Source organism: Oncorhynchus keta, chromosome 8 (assembly GCF_023373465.1).
Source record: "Oncorhynchus keta strain PuntledgeMale-10-30-2019 chromosome 8, Oket_V2, whole genome shotgun sequence".
In the NCBI taxonomy this organism is placed as follows: Eukaryota; Metazoa; Chordata; class Actinopteri; order Salmoniformes; family Salmonidae; genus Oncorhynchus; species Oncorhynchus keta.
The window spans coordinates 23,484,762-23,500,403 of NC_068428.1; the positions used below are offsets into that span (position 1 = coordinate 23,484,762).

General features: G+C 43.0%; 1 protein-coding gene across 1 annotated transcript in view; it reads left to right on the top strand.

The window, feature by feature from the left end:
- syne1a (spectrin repeat containing, nuclear envelope 1a) overlaps nt 1-15,642 on the top strand; it is a 201,305-nt gene that overhangs the window by 160,351 nt on the left and 25,312 nt on the right. The window contains exons 131-134 of the mRNA XM_052523863.1: nt 10,267-10,429; nt 10,734-10,921; nt 11,922-12,072; nt 14,782-14,964. Coding sequence (XP_052379823.1) covers nt 10,267-10,429; nt 10,734-10,921; nt 11,922-12,072; nt 14,782-14,964 — 685 coding nt within the window. The remainder of the gene's footprint in view (nt 1-10,266; nt 10,430-10,733; nt 10,922-11,921; nt 12,073-14,781; nt 14,965-15,642) is intronic.

The following is a 15,642-nucleotide window of genomic DNA, read 5'->3' on the forward strand; positions in this document are numbered from 1 at the left end:
GAACAGAGTTGCTGAGTTGGCTTTACATCACATTCTGCCACTCAGAAGTCACGAGGAGGGTGAGAAATCATATGATGATTGAGCACAGGTGAAAAAGACATTATAAAATGAACAACCACACTATGGTCCATTGACATAGCAGTGGGAGAGAGCCATCGATTGAGAAAAGAACATGCCCCCCTGTCGAAGCAGATTGGTCAGACCACTGTGATCACTGTGTTTTGTCTCTGTTAAACTCAGCATAGTTGATGATAAACTAAAGCAATATAACCTGCTGCCAGGTATGAAACCTAGAAAGAAACCTAGAGAGGAACCAGGCTATGTGGGGTGTCCAGTCCTCTTCTGGCTGTGCCGGGTGGAGATTATAACAGAACATGGCCAAGATGTTCAAATGTTCATAACTTACCAGCATGGTCGAATAATAATAAGGCAGAACAGTTGAAACTGGAGCAGCAGCACAGCCAGGTGGACTGGGGACAGCAAGGAGTCATCATGTCAGGTAGTCCTGGGGCATGGTCCTAGGGCTCAGGTCCTCCGAGAAAGAGAAAGAAAGAGAGAAGGAGAGAATTAGAGAACGCACACTTCGATTCACACAGGACACCGAATAGGACAGGAGAAGTACTCCAGATATTTGTTACCCTAGCCCCCTGACACATAAACTACTGCAGCATAAATACTGGAGGCTGAGACAGGAGGTGTCAGGAGACACTGTGGCCCCATCCGATGACACCCCCGGACAGGGCCAAACAGGAAGGATATAACCCCACCCACCTTGCCAAAGCACAGCCCCCACACCACTAGAGGGATATCTTCAACCACCAACTTACCATCCTGAGACAAGGCTGAGTATAGCCCACAAAGATCTCCGCCATGGCACAACCCAAGGGGGGCAACAACCCAGACAGGATGACCACATCATTGAATCAACCCACTCAGGTGACGCACCCCCTCCAGGGACGGCATGAGAGAGCCCCAGCAAGCCAGTGAGAGGCAGAGAATCCCAGTGGAAAGAGGGGAACCGGCCAGGCAGAGACAGCAAGGGCGGTTCGTTGCTCCAGAGCCTTTCCGTTCACCTTCCCACTCCTGGGCCAGACTACACTCAATCATATGACCCACTGAAGAGATAAGTCTTCAGTAAAGACTTATAGGTTGAGACCGAGTTTGCGTCTTTGACATGGGTAGGCAGACCGTTCCATAAAAATGGAGCTCTATAGGAGAAAGCCCTGCCTCCAGTTGTTTGCTTAGAAATTCTAGGGACAATTAGGAGGCCTGCGTCTTGTGACCGTAGCGTACGTGTAGGTATGTACGGCAGGACCAAATCAGAGAGATAGGTAGGAGCAAGCCCATGTAATGCTTTGTAGGTTAGCAGTAAAACCTTGAAATCAGCCCTGGCTTTGACAGGAAGCCAGTGTAGAGAGGCTAGCACTGGAGTAATATGATCAAATTTTTTGGTTCTAGTCAGGATTCTAGCAGCCGTATTTAGCACTAACTGAAGTTTATTTAGTGCTTTATCCGGGTAGCCGGAAAGTAGAGCATTGCAGTAGTCTAACCTAGAAGTGACAAAAGCATGGATTAATTTTTCTGCATCGTTTTTGGACAGAAAGTTTCTGATTTTTTAAATGTTACGTAGATGGAAAAAAGCTGTCCTTGAAATGGTCTTGATATGTTCTTCAAAAGAGAGATCAGGGTCCAGAGTAATGCCGAGGTCCTTCACAGTTTTATTTGAGACGACTGTACAACCATTAAGATTAATTGTCAGATTCAACAGAAGATCTCTTTGTTTCTTGGGACCTAGTACAAGCATCTCTGTTTTGTCTGAGTTTAAAAGTAGAAAGTTTGCAGCCATCCACTTCCTTATGTCTGAAACACATGCTTCTAGCAAGGGCAATTTTGGGGCTTCATCATGTTTCATTGAAATGTACAGCTGTGTGTCATCCGCATAGCAGTGAAAGTTAACATTATGTTTTCGAATAACATCCCCAAGAGGTAAAATATAAAGTGAAAACAATAGTGGTCCTAAAACGGAACCTTGAGGAACACCGACATTTACAGTTGATTTGTCAGAGGACAAACCATTCACAGAGACAAACTGATATCTTTCCGACAGATAAGATCTAAACCAGGCCAGAACTTGTCCGTGTAGACCAATTTGGGTTTCCAATCTCTCCAAAAGAATGTGGTGATCGATGGTATCAAAAGCAGCATTAAGGTCTAGGAGCACGAGGACAGATGCAGGGCCTCGGTCCGATGCCATTAAAATGTCATTTACCACCTTCACAAGTGCCGTCTCAGTGCTATGATGGGGTCTAAAACCAGACTGAAGCATTTCGTATACATTGTTTGTCTTCAGAAAGGCAGTGAGTTGCTGCGCAACAGCCTTTTCAAAAAAAAATTGAGAGGATTGGAAGATTCGATATAGGCCGATAGTTTTTTATATTTTCTGGGTCAAGGTTTGCCTTTTTTCAAGAGAGACTTTATTACTGCCACTTTTAGTGAGTTTGGTACATATCCGGTGGACAGAGAGCCGTTTATTATGTTCAACATAGGAGGGCCAAGCACAGGAAGCAGCTCTTTCAGTAGTTTAGTTGGAATAGGGTCCAGTATGCAGCTTGAAGGTTTAGAGGCCATGATTATTTTCATCATTGTGTCAAGAGATATAGTACTAAAACACTTGAGCGTCTCTCTTGATCCTAGGTCCTGGGAGAGTTGTGCAGACTCAGGACAACTGATTTAAAGAGGAGTCCGTAATTTGCTTTCTAATAATCATAATCTTTTCCTCAAAGAAGTTCATGAATTTATCACTGCTAAAGTGAAAGTCATCCTCTTTTGGGGAATGCTGCTTTTTAGTTAGCTTTGCGACAGTATCAAATAGGAATTTCGGATTGTCCTTATTTTCCTCAATTAAGTTAGAAAAATAGGATGATCGAGCAACAGGTGTCTGTAATTATCTCTGGCCCTCTGTGTGGCCTTATGAGGCCTTATATGTACAATACACTCAGTTTATTAGGTACCCCATTCATGAAAATGGTTAACTCCTACAGACAGTGAGTCACGTGGCAGTGGCTTGCTATATAAAGCAGGCAGAGAAGAATTGAGACATTCAGTATTGTTTGATTGAGCGTTAGAATGAACTAAACGAGTCACCTGAATTACTTTGAGCGTGGTATGATCGTTGGTGCCAGGTGTGCCGTTTCCAATATCTCAGAAATGGCCAACAGCTGGGGGTTTTCACGCACAACAGTGTCTAGGGTTTACAGAGAACGGTCCAACAAACAAAAAACATCCAGTCAGTGGCAGTCCTGCGGGCAAAAACAGCTCGTTGATGAGAAGTCGTGCAAGCTAAGAGGCGGACCAGAAATATGCAAATAATGGCGCAGTACAACAGTGGTGTGCAGAATGGCTTCTCAGAATGCACAACTCGTCTGTCCTTGTCACAGATGGGCTATTACAGCAGACGACCACACCAGGTTCCACTCCTATCAACTAAAAACAAGAAGTGGCTCCAGTGGGCCGTTCTACTTCGACCAACACTGGACATTTGAAGAGTGGAAAAACATTAGATGAATCTCGATTACTGTTGCGTCATGCTGATGGCAGAGTCAGGATTTGGCGTAAACAGCATGAGTCCATGGCCACATCCTGCCTGGTGTCAACAGTACAGGCTGGTGGTGTTGTAACGGTGTGGGGAATGTTTTCCTGGCACACATTAGGTCCCTTGATACCAAATGAGCAACGTTTCCATGCCCCGAAGAATTCAGCCGCTTCTAAAGGCAAAGGGGGGTCCGACCCAGTACTAGATGGGTGTATCTAATGAACTGGCCACTGAGTGTAATTAAATAATTAAATAAGATGATTTTAGAATAAAAAGTTGTAAATCATTATCCGAAATCAGTGAATGGTATTGGTGTTTTAATATGATTGTTTCAGTAAATATCAAAAAGAGTGGTGATGATGATGATGATGATGCTGTGCGCATCTATAGGTCATGTGGATGTGTTCGGTCTGTGCAGCTTGGGTGGGAAGTGATATGATGTTCTGTAAATTCACAGCAATTTGCTTCCTCCTAGTGGAGAAGTCTTGAGTGAGAGGACGCCTGTGAGTCACATGACTAGAATATCTGTGACTAGGCCTGTTGGTCTTAGTGTCCGGACAACAGAGGTAAAAAGAAAGAGAGCAAAAGAGCTCTCATGCCTTCCTCTTCTCTTCCTCTTCCTCTCCCTTTCCCCTTCCTCTTGCTGAGCCAACTGTTCCCCTCTCTCTTTCCCCTTCCTCTTGCTGAGCCAACTGTTCCCTCTCTCTTTCCCCTTCCTCTTGCTGAGCCAACTGTTCCCCTCTCTCTTTCCCCTTCCTCTTGCTGAGCCAACGGTTCCCCTCTCTCTTTCCCCTTCCTCTTGCTGAGCCAACGGTTCCCCTCTCTCTTTCCCCTGCCTCTTGCTGAGCCAACGGTTCCCCTCTCTCTTTCCCCTTCCTCTTGCTGAGCCAACGGTTCCCCTCTCTCTTTCCCATTCCTCTTGCTGAGCCAACTGTTCCCCTCTCTCTTTCCCATTCCTCTTGCTGAGCCAACGGTTCCCCTCTCTCTTTCCCATTCCTCTTGCTGAGCCAACGGTTCCCCTCTCTCTTTCCCATTCCTCTTGCTGAGCCAACTGTTCCCCTCTCTCTTTCCCCTTCCTCTTGCTGAGCCAACTGTTCCCCTCTCTCTTTCCCCTTCCTCTTGCTGAGCCAACGGTTCCCCTCTCTCTTTCCCCTTCCTCTTGCTGAGCCAACTGTTCCCCTCTCTCTTTCCCCTTCCTCTTGCTGAGCCAACTGTTCCCCTCTCTCTTTCCCCTTCCTCTTGCTGAGCCAACTGTTCCCCTCTCTCCCCTTCCTCTTGCTGAGTCAACTCCCCTCTTGCCCCTTCCTCTTGCTGAGCCAACTGTTCCCCTCTCTCTTTCCCCTTCCTCTTGCTGAGCCAACTGTTCCCCTTCTTTCCCTTCCTCTTGCTGAGCCAACTGTTCCCCTCTCTCTTTCCCCTTCCTCTTGCTGAGCCAACTGTTCTCCTCTCTCTTTCCCCTTCCTCTTGCTGAACCAACTGTTCCCCTCTCTCTTTCCCCTTCCTCTTGCTGAGCCAACTGTTCCCCTCTCTCTTTCCCTCCCTCTATCTTCCCCCGGCTGTTGCCCTCTGAGAATGGAATGGAGGGAGGAGGGGAGAAGAGGAGGGGGTGTGGGCAGTAAGTGACCTCACAGACAGCTGCAGACTTGTTCTATTCTGTCCGTCCCTTTTTCCACAAGGAAAACTTAAAACTTAAAGTAGTTTCTCAGAAGTATAAGAAAACCTTAAACATGCTTTCATTTTTTCTCAACTTGTGGAGTTTTTCAGCAGTTGGAGAAAGTATTTAGTAGTTTAACTTAAGAGTGTTTGAAAAGGGAAGACACTTTTCCCATTCCAGGAGTTCTCACAGAAACACTTGAACTTTTATCTCCTGTGCACACTGGCTCCGTGCACGCCTGCTGTGTGACATTCCATCCGTCTGCCTACTCTGCGGCACATGGCTCTGACTGTAAGTCCTCTTTTAGCAACAGCAGCACTTGTCACTCTCAGACACACACACACACACACACACACACACACACACATGCCGTTTGGGCTGTCTTTTTTTAATACCTTTGAGAGCAGTTGACAAGTAACACTAGTGTGCCCCCCCCTCATGTTAACCCCCCTCTCCCGACACTACATGGGGTAAACTAGCTCGACTAAGGAAAGTCCCATTTGGGACACCCAGAAGATAGAGAAGGGAGTTTAAACCATAGCTAGCTCCATAACGTTACTGTTTATTGACGTTAGCTTTGAGTTTGGAAATTCCTGCCCCCATGGTTCTGGACTTGGGGACTGATACCATGGCAGGATGCCCAAGCGAAGACTCGGAGGATCTGCCGGAATGTGACTGCGATATCAACAGGCAGGCTTTTCTTGGAGAATTGTGCTGGAATTGTTTTGTCTTGGAAAATTACACTGGAGTTGTTTGGAATCTGGCTTGCATGTTCGTTTGCGCTATTAGGCAATTATTTAATCAAATAACTGGTTTTGGATAATAGTGTAAGAAGGTGTCTGCTGTCGGCTGGATACTGGAGAACTACAGTATTGCAGAGCTTTGTGCACTAGCAGAGTGTGGGCGGAGTAGGCTAGCTGTTGTTGACTGTTATAGATGTTGAGACATTTCTCTCTGTGTTGATGAATAGGCTGTTGTTTCTCTGCTCTCTAAAAGGTCATTGAGGGGACCAAAAACTTTCAATGTCAAACTTTCTTTTCTCTGTCATCATCAGTGGGTAACAACACGAGAGAAGCATGAGATAGTTTAGTGACTTTTACTCTTTTACTCTTTTACTGTTCAAAACATACTGTAGCTGCTTAGGGTGAGAAGCATAAACAGTAAATCAATGCTATATTCTTTTCACCTTGTGCAAATAGCTGGTGATTTAAAATATTAGGGATATTGATTGTAATCCGTGTGGGCGGTAATATTACGTAATCAGATTACTTTCAAATTGGGTAATATTATTACAGTTACTTTGTCAAATAACATTATACTTTCAGAATCATATCACTACCGGACGCGTTTCCATGATCGGATCTCGACTTGCTTCCTCATTTAGTTCTGGGCAAGCTGTGAAAGGCTGTTTGGACAAATGTCATGACATCTGCTTTCCATAGAAATGTATAGAGGGCGCAGCTCTGATCTTTGCTATTGATCGCTTCTGTGATAGAAAAGCCCATAGAAGTCTTTCCTGCCTAGTGGCAAGTGTGCACTCTAGACATCTCTATGGTTCCGTGTAGTTTTACATGCAGTTTATATCCAGAATTGGCAGCTCCAGAGAAAGATTTTAAATGAAAAGGTAGGAAATCTGTACAGATTTTACTGGCACCTCAAATTTCTACTGCTTGAGCTCCTGCACATCTTATATAATATTAGCTCAAAAGTATTGTGGAGCTCCTGCACATCTTATATAATATTAGCTCAAAAGTATTGTGGAGCTCCTGCACCTAAATATAAATAGTACAGACACCCAAAATGAATACCGGCACCTATTTCAGTCCAAAATCAAACACTAATAACTAGTAAGATAACATGTTACTTTCCACACAAAGTAATATTGTAAAGTAACTAATCCCAACTAATCCCAAATAACTAATCCCAACACTGATTATAATATTGTTAATATACAGAGCATGTATCAATGTTGGGAGCCACTAAACTATGTCACCACGGCCTGTTCACACACTATCATCCAGAAGGCGAGGTCAATACAGGTGCATCAAAGATGGGACCGAGAGACTGAAAAACAGCTTTTATCTCAATGCCATCTGACTGTTAAATAGCCATCACTAGCCGGCTTCCACCTAGTACCCTGCCCTGAACTTAGTCACTGCCACTAGCCAGCTACCACCCAGTTACCAATGGAGTAAAGTACTTATGTAAAAATACGTTAAAGTAGTGCTTAAGTAGTTTTTTGGGGTATCTGTACTTTACTTTACTATTTATATTTTTGACAACTTTTGGTCACTTTAATAATGTTTACATACTGTTTTACTAATTTCATATATATATATATATGTTAATTCGGAAAGAATTCAGACCCCTTGACTTTTTCCACATTTTGTTACTTTACAGCCTTATTCTAAAATGGATTAAATTGTTATTTTCCCCTCATCCATCGACATACAATACACATAATGACAAAGCAAAAACAGGTTTTTAGAAATGTTAGCAAATGAATAAAAATTAAATAACTGAAATATCACATTTACATAAGTATTCAGACCCTTTACTCAGTACTTTGTTGAAGCACCTTTGGCAGTGTTTACAGCCTCAAGTCTTGGGTATGACGCTACAAGCTTGGTACACCTGTATTTGGGGAGTTTCTCCCATTCTTCTCTGCAGATCCTCTCAAGCTCTGTCAGGTTGGAGGGGGAGGGTCGCTGCACAGCTATTTTCAGGTCTCTCCAGAGATGTTTGATCGGGTTCAAGTTGGGGCTCTGGCTGGGCCACTAAAGGACATTCAAAGACTTGTTCCGAAGCCACTCCTCCGTTGTCTTGGCTGTGTGCTTAGTGTCATTGTTCTGTTGGAAGGTGAACCTTCACCCCAGCCTGAGGTCCGGAGTGTTCCGGAGCAGGTTTTCATCTGTACTTTGCTCCGTTCATCTTACCCTCAATCCTGACTAGTCCCCCAGTCCCTGCTGCTGAAAAACATCCGCTCAGCATGATGCTGCCACCGCCATGCTTCACCATAAGGATGGTGCCTGGTTTCCTCCAGGCGTGACGCTTGGCATCCAATCCAAATAGTTTCATCTTGGTTTCATCAGAACAGAGAATCTTGTTTCTCATGGTCTGAGATTCCTTTTGCCTGTCATGTGCCTTTTACTGCGGAGTGGCTTCAGTCTGGCCACTCTACCATAAAGGCCTGATTGGTGGAGTGTTGCAGAGATGGTTATCCTTCTGGAAGGTTCTCCCATCGCCACAGAGGAACTCTGGAGCTCTGTCAAAGGGACCATTGGGTTCATGGTCACCTCCCTCACCAAGGCCCTTCTCTCCCAATTGCTCAGTTTGGCCAGGCAGCCAGCTCTAGGAAGAGTCTTGGTGGTTCCATACTTCTTCCATTTAAGAATAATGGAGGACACTGTGTTCTTGGGGACCTTCAACGCTGCAGACATTTTTTGGTACCCTTCCCCAGATCTGTGCCTCGACACAATCCTGTCTCTGAGCTCTACAGACAATTCCTTCGACCTCATGGCATGGTTTTTGCTCTGACATGCACTGTAACCTGTGGGACCTTATATAGACAGGTGTGTGCCTTTCCAAATAATGGCCAATCAATTGAATTTACCATAGGTGGACTCCAATCAAGTTGTAGAAACATCTTAAGGATTATCAATGGAAACAGGATGCAACTGAGCTCAATTTCGAGTTTCATAGCAGAGTCTGAATACTTATGTAAATAAGGTATTTCTGTTTAAAAATATATATCCATTTGCAAAAATGTCTAAAAACCTGTTTTTCACTTTGTCATTATGGGGTATTGTGTGTAGATTGATGAGGATTTTATTTTATTTTAGCAATTTTAAATAAGGCTGTAACGTAACAAAATGTGGAAAAGGGGAATGGGTCTGAATACATTCTGAAGGCACTGTGTGTACTGTATTCTAGTCAATGCTGCTCTGACATTGCTCTTCATAATATTTATGTGTGTCTTAATTCATTTCTTTTACTTTTAGATTTGTGTGTATCGTTAGATATTACTGCACTTTTGGAGCTAGGAACACAAGCATTTCGCTACACCCATAATACATATGCTAAATATGTGTATCCGACAAATCAAATTTGATTTGATTGATGTGAGTTCCCTGGCATGATGACATTCTGATGAGGCAGTCCATTTATAGATCAGAGTACTCACGGGCTATACACAGCTGAAATAATAATGCCATATCGTCTGCCCCTATAGACCGGTCTGTGATACAGCCTCCTGTACAGTCACAGTCACAGTGGTATAGGGTGTCTAAAGTGGCAGAGGCCTGCCAAAAACGTCCAATGGGTAACAACTTATTTACTTTAATTAGTGGATCCAGTACAGAATAGCTCCTGCCTGCATTCAATACTAGTATTTCTGGTGTGACAGGGAGGGACGACGTGAGAGAGCTGCATAACTTTGAAGGGTGTAGTAGTGTGAATGTGAAGAGTTGACTCTGCTCCTTTGTCAGTTTATAGTGGGTGTATTTAAAATCAGAGGACATTCTTTCCATTTCTCACAACCTCCATAAACGTTTTACATATTTAGATTGTAATGCATCACACGTCCAAAATGGATCCCAGACAGATGTTATGTGGGGTTACAGTAGGAGTTTAATATTCACATAAATATGTCCTGTAAACATATCCCTAAACCCTTCTGACCTCAGGATATCATCTTCCACTTCTGCAGCCCTCTCGGTTGCGGACATGTTAGTTATGGTTTGTTGTGGTACTGGGGCCCCCTCTCTACCTCTCATTCCTACTGGAGGACTAGTGATAATGGGGGAGCTGAGTGATATTGTGTTGTTACGGTTTGCTTCTTGGTTGAGTTGTTGTTGTAGTTTTTTAGTGGTTATGGTCGATATCTTCAGTGATTGTATGACTACATACAGTAGGTAAGGTTTCTGTAGTAGAATGTAGTAGAATGAAGTTCTGGTAGTATTTCGTTTGTTTGTATGGAGGGTGACTGACTGAATCTAACATGACTGAATCTCTCTCTCAGGGTGAAGAAGTTGAGGGAGACGCTAGTTGCGGTGCAGCAGCTGGATAAGAACATGTGCAGTCTGCGCTCCTGGCTCGCTCACATCGAAACAGAGCTGACCAGACCTCTCGTCTACGACACCTGTGACGCGCAGGAGATACAGAGGAAACTCAACCAACAGCAGGTAGGAGGAACACACTCACTCTGAAAGAGACAGACAGGCAGGCAAGGCTAGCTACATGATCAGATCATGTGGTTTGATTTATTTCCTAAAATACGTGGTAAACATCTGAACAACTGGTGATGATGCAACAGGGTAGAAAGTCATCGCCCAAGTGAGGTCTTTATGGTATTTCAAGACAGTGTTTTTTTCTCACCCACTGTTTCTGTTCCTGTCCTCAACCCTCCAATATTACCCACTCTTCATCCCTTTCTCCACCCATCCTCATCTTTCTTCTCTCTCTGCCTTCCCCTTTCTCCACCTCCAGGACATTCAGCGGGACATAGAGAAGCACAGTACAGGCGTGGCGTCTGTGTTGAACCTGTGTGAAGTGTTGCTACATGACTGTGACGCCTGTTCTACAGAGACAGAGTGTGACTCCATCCAGCAGGCCACCAGGGGCCTGGACCGACGCTGGAGGAACATCTGTGCCATGTCCATGGAAAGGAGGCTCAAGTGGGTCCTATACACATACAGTACACACACACACACACACACACACACACACACACACACACACACACACACACACACACACACACACACACACACACACACAGTACATACAGTGGGGCAAAAACGTATTTAGTCAGCCACCAATTGTGCAAGTTCTCCCACTTAAAAAGGTGAGAGAGGCCTGTAATTTTCATCATAGGTACACTTCAACAATGACGGACAAAAATCCAGAAAATCCCATTGTAGGATTTTTTATGAATTTATTTGAAAATTATGGTGGAAAATAAGTATTCTTCTGTAATGTTGGTAATTAACAGGATATCTATTGCAATCTATGGTAACTTTGGTAATTTATACTTGAATACATTTTTTGAAAAACATTCATAAATAGTAGTCATTTTGTAAATATGTGTTCATATCTTCCATGAGTTTCTAGGAAATAGACCATATGGTTAAAGTGAAAATTGCCTAATTAATGAAAAATAAATCAATTCTAATAAACAATGCCATTATTTTAAATGAACTCTTTCAACTATTGTCTTTTTTCACAACTGCCACCAGTTTTGCCACAAAACATGTATAACAAAGACATAATGACATAGTAAAATAAATAAAATAGTAAATATACATATATATATTTCATGCTGAAACCCTCATATTAAACATCAATGGTATTCACTAAGTTGATGGTTTATTTTAAGAATAATGTTTTACAACTTTGTCATTATATAAATATTTTTTAAATTATCTCTATTAGATTTGTTAAATATATTTTACATGTGATAAGGCCACACAGAGGGCCAGAGATCATTACAGACACCTGTGATAATCTGAAGTACCCAAAAAGGCCTCTAGATGCCATCTAATAACATTCCACATATTCCTTGAAAGTTATCAAAATTCTGGTAGTTTACTGGTAAACTTCAAACGTTTCCAGTAGTATACCCTCCCCTTGCAACCCTAAGTGTGTATCAAACATCACTCTCTCATCTTCTTGTAGGATTGAGGAGACGTGGAGGCTGTGGCAGAAGTTTCTGGATGACTTCTCTCGGTTTGAGGAGTGGCTGAAGACCTCAGAGAGGACGGCTGCTCTTCCCAACTCCTCTGGAGTTCTATACACCATCGCAAAGGAGGAGCTCAAGAAGTTTGAGGTACAGGTTAGAGAGCGGTTGAAGTTTGAGGTACAGGTTAGAGAGCTGTTGAAGTTTGAGGTACATGTTAGAGAGCGGTTGAAGTTTGAGGTACAGGTTAGAGAGCGGTTGAAGTTTGAGGTACAGGTTAGAGAACTGTTGAAGTTTGAGGTACAGGTTAGAGAGCTATTGAAGTTTGAGGTACAGGTTAGAGAGCGGTTGAAGTTTGAGGTACAGGTTAGAGAGCTGTTGAAGTTTGAGGTACAGGTTAGAGAGCTGTTGAAGTTTGAGGTACAGGTTAGAGAGCGGTTGAAGTTTGAGGTACAGGTTAGAGAGCGGTTGAAGTTTGAGGTACAGGTTAAGAGAGCGGTTGAAGTTTGAGGTACAGGTTAGAGAGCTGTTGAAGTTTGAGGTACAGGTTAGAGAGCGGTTGAAGTTTGAGGTACAGGTTAAGAGAGCGGTTGAAGTTTGAGGTACAGGTTAGAGAGCTGTTGAAGTTTAAGGTACAGGTTAGAGAGCGGTTGAAGTTGGAGGTACAGGTTAGAGAGCTGTTGAAGTTTGAGGTACAGGTTAGAGAGCTTTTGAAGTTTGAGGTACAGGTTAGAGAGCTGTTGAAGTTTGAGGTACAGGTTAAGAGAGCGGTTGAAGTTTGAGGTACAGGTTAGAGAGCTGTTGAAGTTTGAGGTACAGGTTAGAGAGCTGTTGAAGTTTGAGGTACAGGTTAGAGAGCTGTTGAAGTTTGAGGTACAGGTTAGAGAGTGGTTGAATTTTGAGGTACAGGTTAGAGAGCGGTTGAAGTTTGAGGTACAGGTTAGAGAACTGTTGAAGTTTGAGGTACAGGTTAGAGAGCTGTTGAAGTTTGAGGTACAGGTTAGAGAGCGGTTGAAGTTTGAGGTACAGGTTAGAGAGCTGTTGAAGTTTGAGGTACAGGTTAGAGAGCTGTTGAAGTTTGAGGTACAGGTTAGAGAGCGGTTGAAGTTTGAGGTACAGGTTAGAGAGCGGTTGAAGTTTGAGGTACAGGTTAAGAGAGCGGTTGAAGTTTGAGGTACAGGTTAGAGAGCTGTTGAAGTTTGAGGTACAGGTTAGAGAGCGGTTTAAGTTTGAGGTACAGGTTAAGAGAGCGGTTGAAGTTTGAGGTACAGGTTAGAGAGCTGTTGAAGTTTAAGGTACAGGTTAGAGAGCGGTTGAAGTTGGAGGTACAGGTTAGAGAGCTGTTGAAGTTTGAGGTACAGGTTAGAGAGCTTTTGAAGTTTGAGGTACAGGTTAGAGAGCTGTTGAAGTTTGAGGTACAGGTTAAGAGAAGCGGTTGAAGTTTGAGGTACAGGTTAGAGAGCTGTTGAAGTTTGAGGTACAGGTTAGAGAGCTGTTGAAGTTTGAGGTACAGGTTAGAGAGCTGTTGAAGTTTGAGGTACAGGTTAGAGAGTGGTTGAATTTTGAGGTACAGGTTAGAGAGCTGTTGAAGTTTGAGGCCGCCTCCGTGAATACAGGTTAGAGAGCTGTTGAAGTTTAAGGTACAGGTTAGAGAGCTGTTGAAGTTTGAGGTACAGGTTAGAGAGCTGTTGAAGTTTGAGGTACAGGTTAGAGAGCTGTTGAAGTTTGAGGTACAGGTTAGAGAGTGGTTGAAGTTTGAGGTACAGGTTAGAGAGCGGTTGAAGTTTGAGGTACAGGTTAGAGAGCTGTTGAAGTTTGAGGTACAGGTTAGAGAGCTGTTGAAGTTTGAGGTACAGGTTAGAGAGCGGTTGAAGTTTGAGGTACAGGTTAGAGAGCTGTTGAAGTTTGAGGTACAGGTTAGAGAGCTGTTGAAGTTTGAGGTACAGGTTAGAGAGCTGTTGAAGTTTGAGGTACAGGTTAGAGAGCTGTTGAAGTTTGAGGTACAGGTTAGAGAGTGGTTGAATTTTGAGGTACAGGTTAGAGAGCTGTTGAAGTTTGAAGTACAGGTTAGAGAGCGGTTGAAGTTTGAGGTACAGGTTAGAGAGCGGTTGAAGTTTGAGGTACAGGTTAGAGAGCGGTTGAAGTTTGAGGTACAGGTTAGAGAGCTGTTGAATTTTGAGGTACAGGTTAGAGAGCTGTTGAAGTTTGAGGTACAGGTTAGAGAGCTGTTGAAGTTTAAGGTACAGGTTAGAGAGCTGTTGGAGTTTGAGGTACAGGTTAGAGAGCTGTTGAAGTTTGAGGTACAGGTTAGAGAACTGTTGAAGTTTGAGGTACAGGTTAGAGAGTGGTTGAATTTTGAGGTACAGGTTAGAGAGCGGTTGAAGTTTGAAGTACAGGTTAGAGAGCGGTTGAAGTTTGAGGTACAGGTTAGAGAGCGGTTGTGGGCAGAGAAAAAGGAAGGAAAGGAGGGGAAGAGTTTAAATTGTTGTAAAGACAGGGTAGGAAGAGAGATCGAGAGATGAAGTAAGAATGAGAGAGCGTGTGTGTACAGTGCAAAGTGAAGGGGGGGCATATGGGGTAAAGTGAGAGAGTGCAGAGTAAGAGAAGGGGGAGATCAGATTACTGGAATCTGTCTTTGCTGGCTGTCACATTTTCCCTGCAGTAGCTGACCAGGGCCAATGGGGTGATGTGTCAGTGTCATCCCAGAATACCACAGGCTTACTTGAAACCGTTGTTGAGTCAAAATAATCAACCAATTACACATACTGAGACCACCAACCTTACATTTACTTTGTATTTTATTTTGTATGTGTACAGTATTTGTGTAAAATCTTCATTCTGATCATGTGCGTGTTCTAGGCCTTCCAGAGGCAGGTCCAGGAGTTTCTGACCCAGCTGGAGCTGATCAATAAGCAGTACCGCCGACTGGCCAGAGAGAACCGCACAGACTCCTCCTGCCGCCTCCGTGAAATGGTGCATGATGGGAACCGGCGCTGGGACAACCTGCAGAAGAGGGTTGCCTCCATCCTGCGCAGGCTCAAGGTATGCTGGGAAATGTCATGATGTCATAACATATGTTATGAAACATGGTGATGATATAGCAGAGCCTGGTCAGGTCAGGATTTATCACATAATTTTGTTGTGAAGATAAAAGAGTAGAAACTCACAAATACTTAGTTTCACTCTGATCACTGTTTTAATCTAGTTATTAAACAGACCTATAACACTGTTTTAATCTAGTTATTAAACAGACCTATATCACTGTTTTAATCTAGTTATTAAACAGACCTATAACACTGTTTTAATCTAGTTATTAAACAGACCCATAACACTGTTTTAATCTAGTTATTAAACAGACCTATATCACTGTTTTAATCTAGTTATTAAACAGACCTATATCACTGTTTTAATCTAGTTATTAAACAGACCTATAACACTGTTTTAATCTAGTTATTAAACAGACCTATATCACTGTTTTAATCTAGTTATTAAACAGACCTATAACACTGTTTTAATCTAGTTATTAAACAGACCTATATCACTGTTTTAATCTAGTTATTAAACAGACCTATAACACTGTTTTAATCTAGTTATTAAACAGACCCATAACACTGTTTTAATCTAGTTATTAAACAGACCTATATCACTGTTTTAATCTAGTTATTAAACAGACCTATATCACTGTTTTAATCTAGTTATTAAACAGACCTATAACACTGT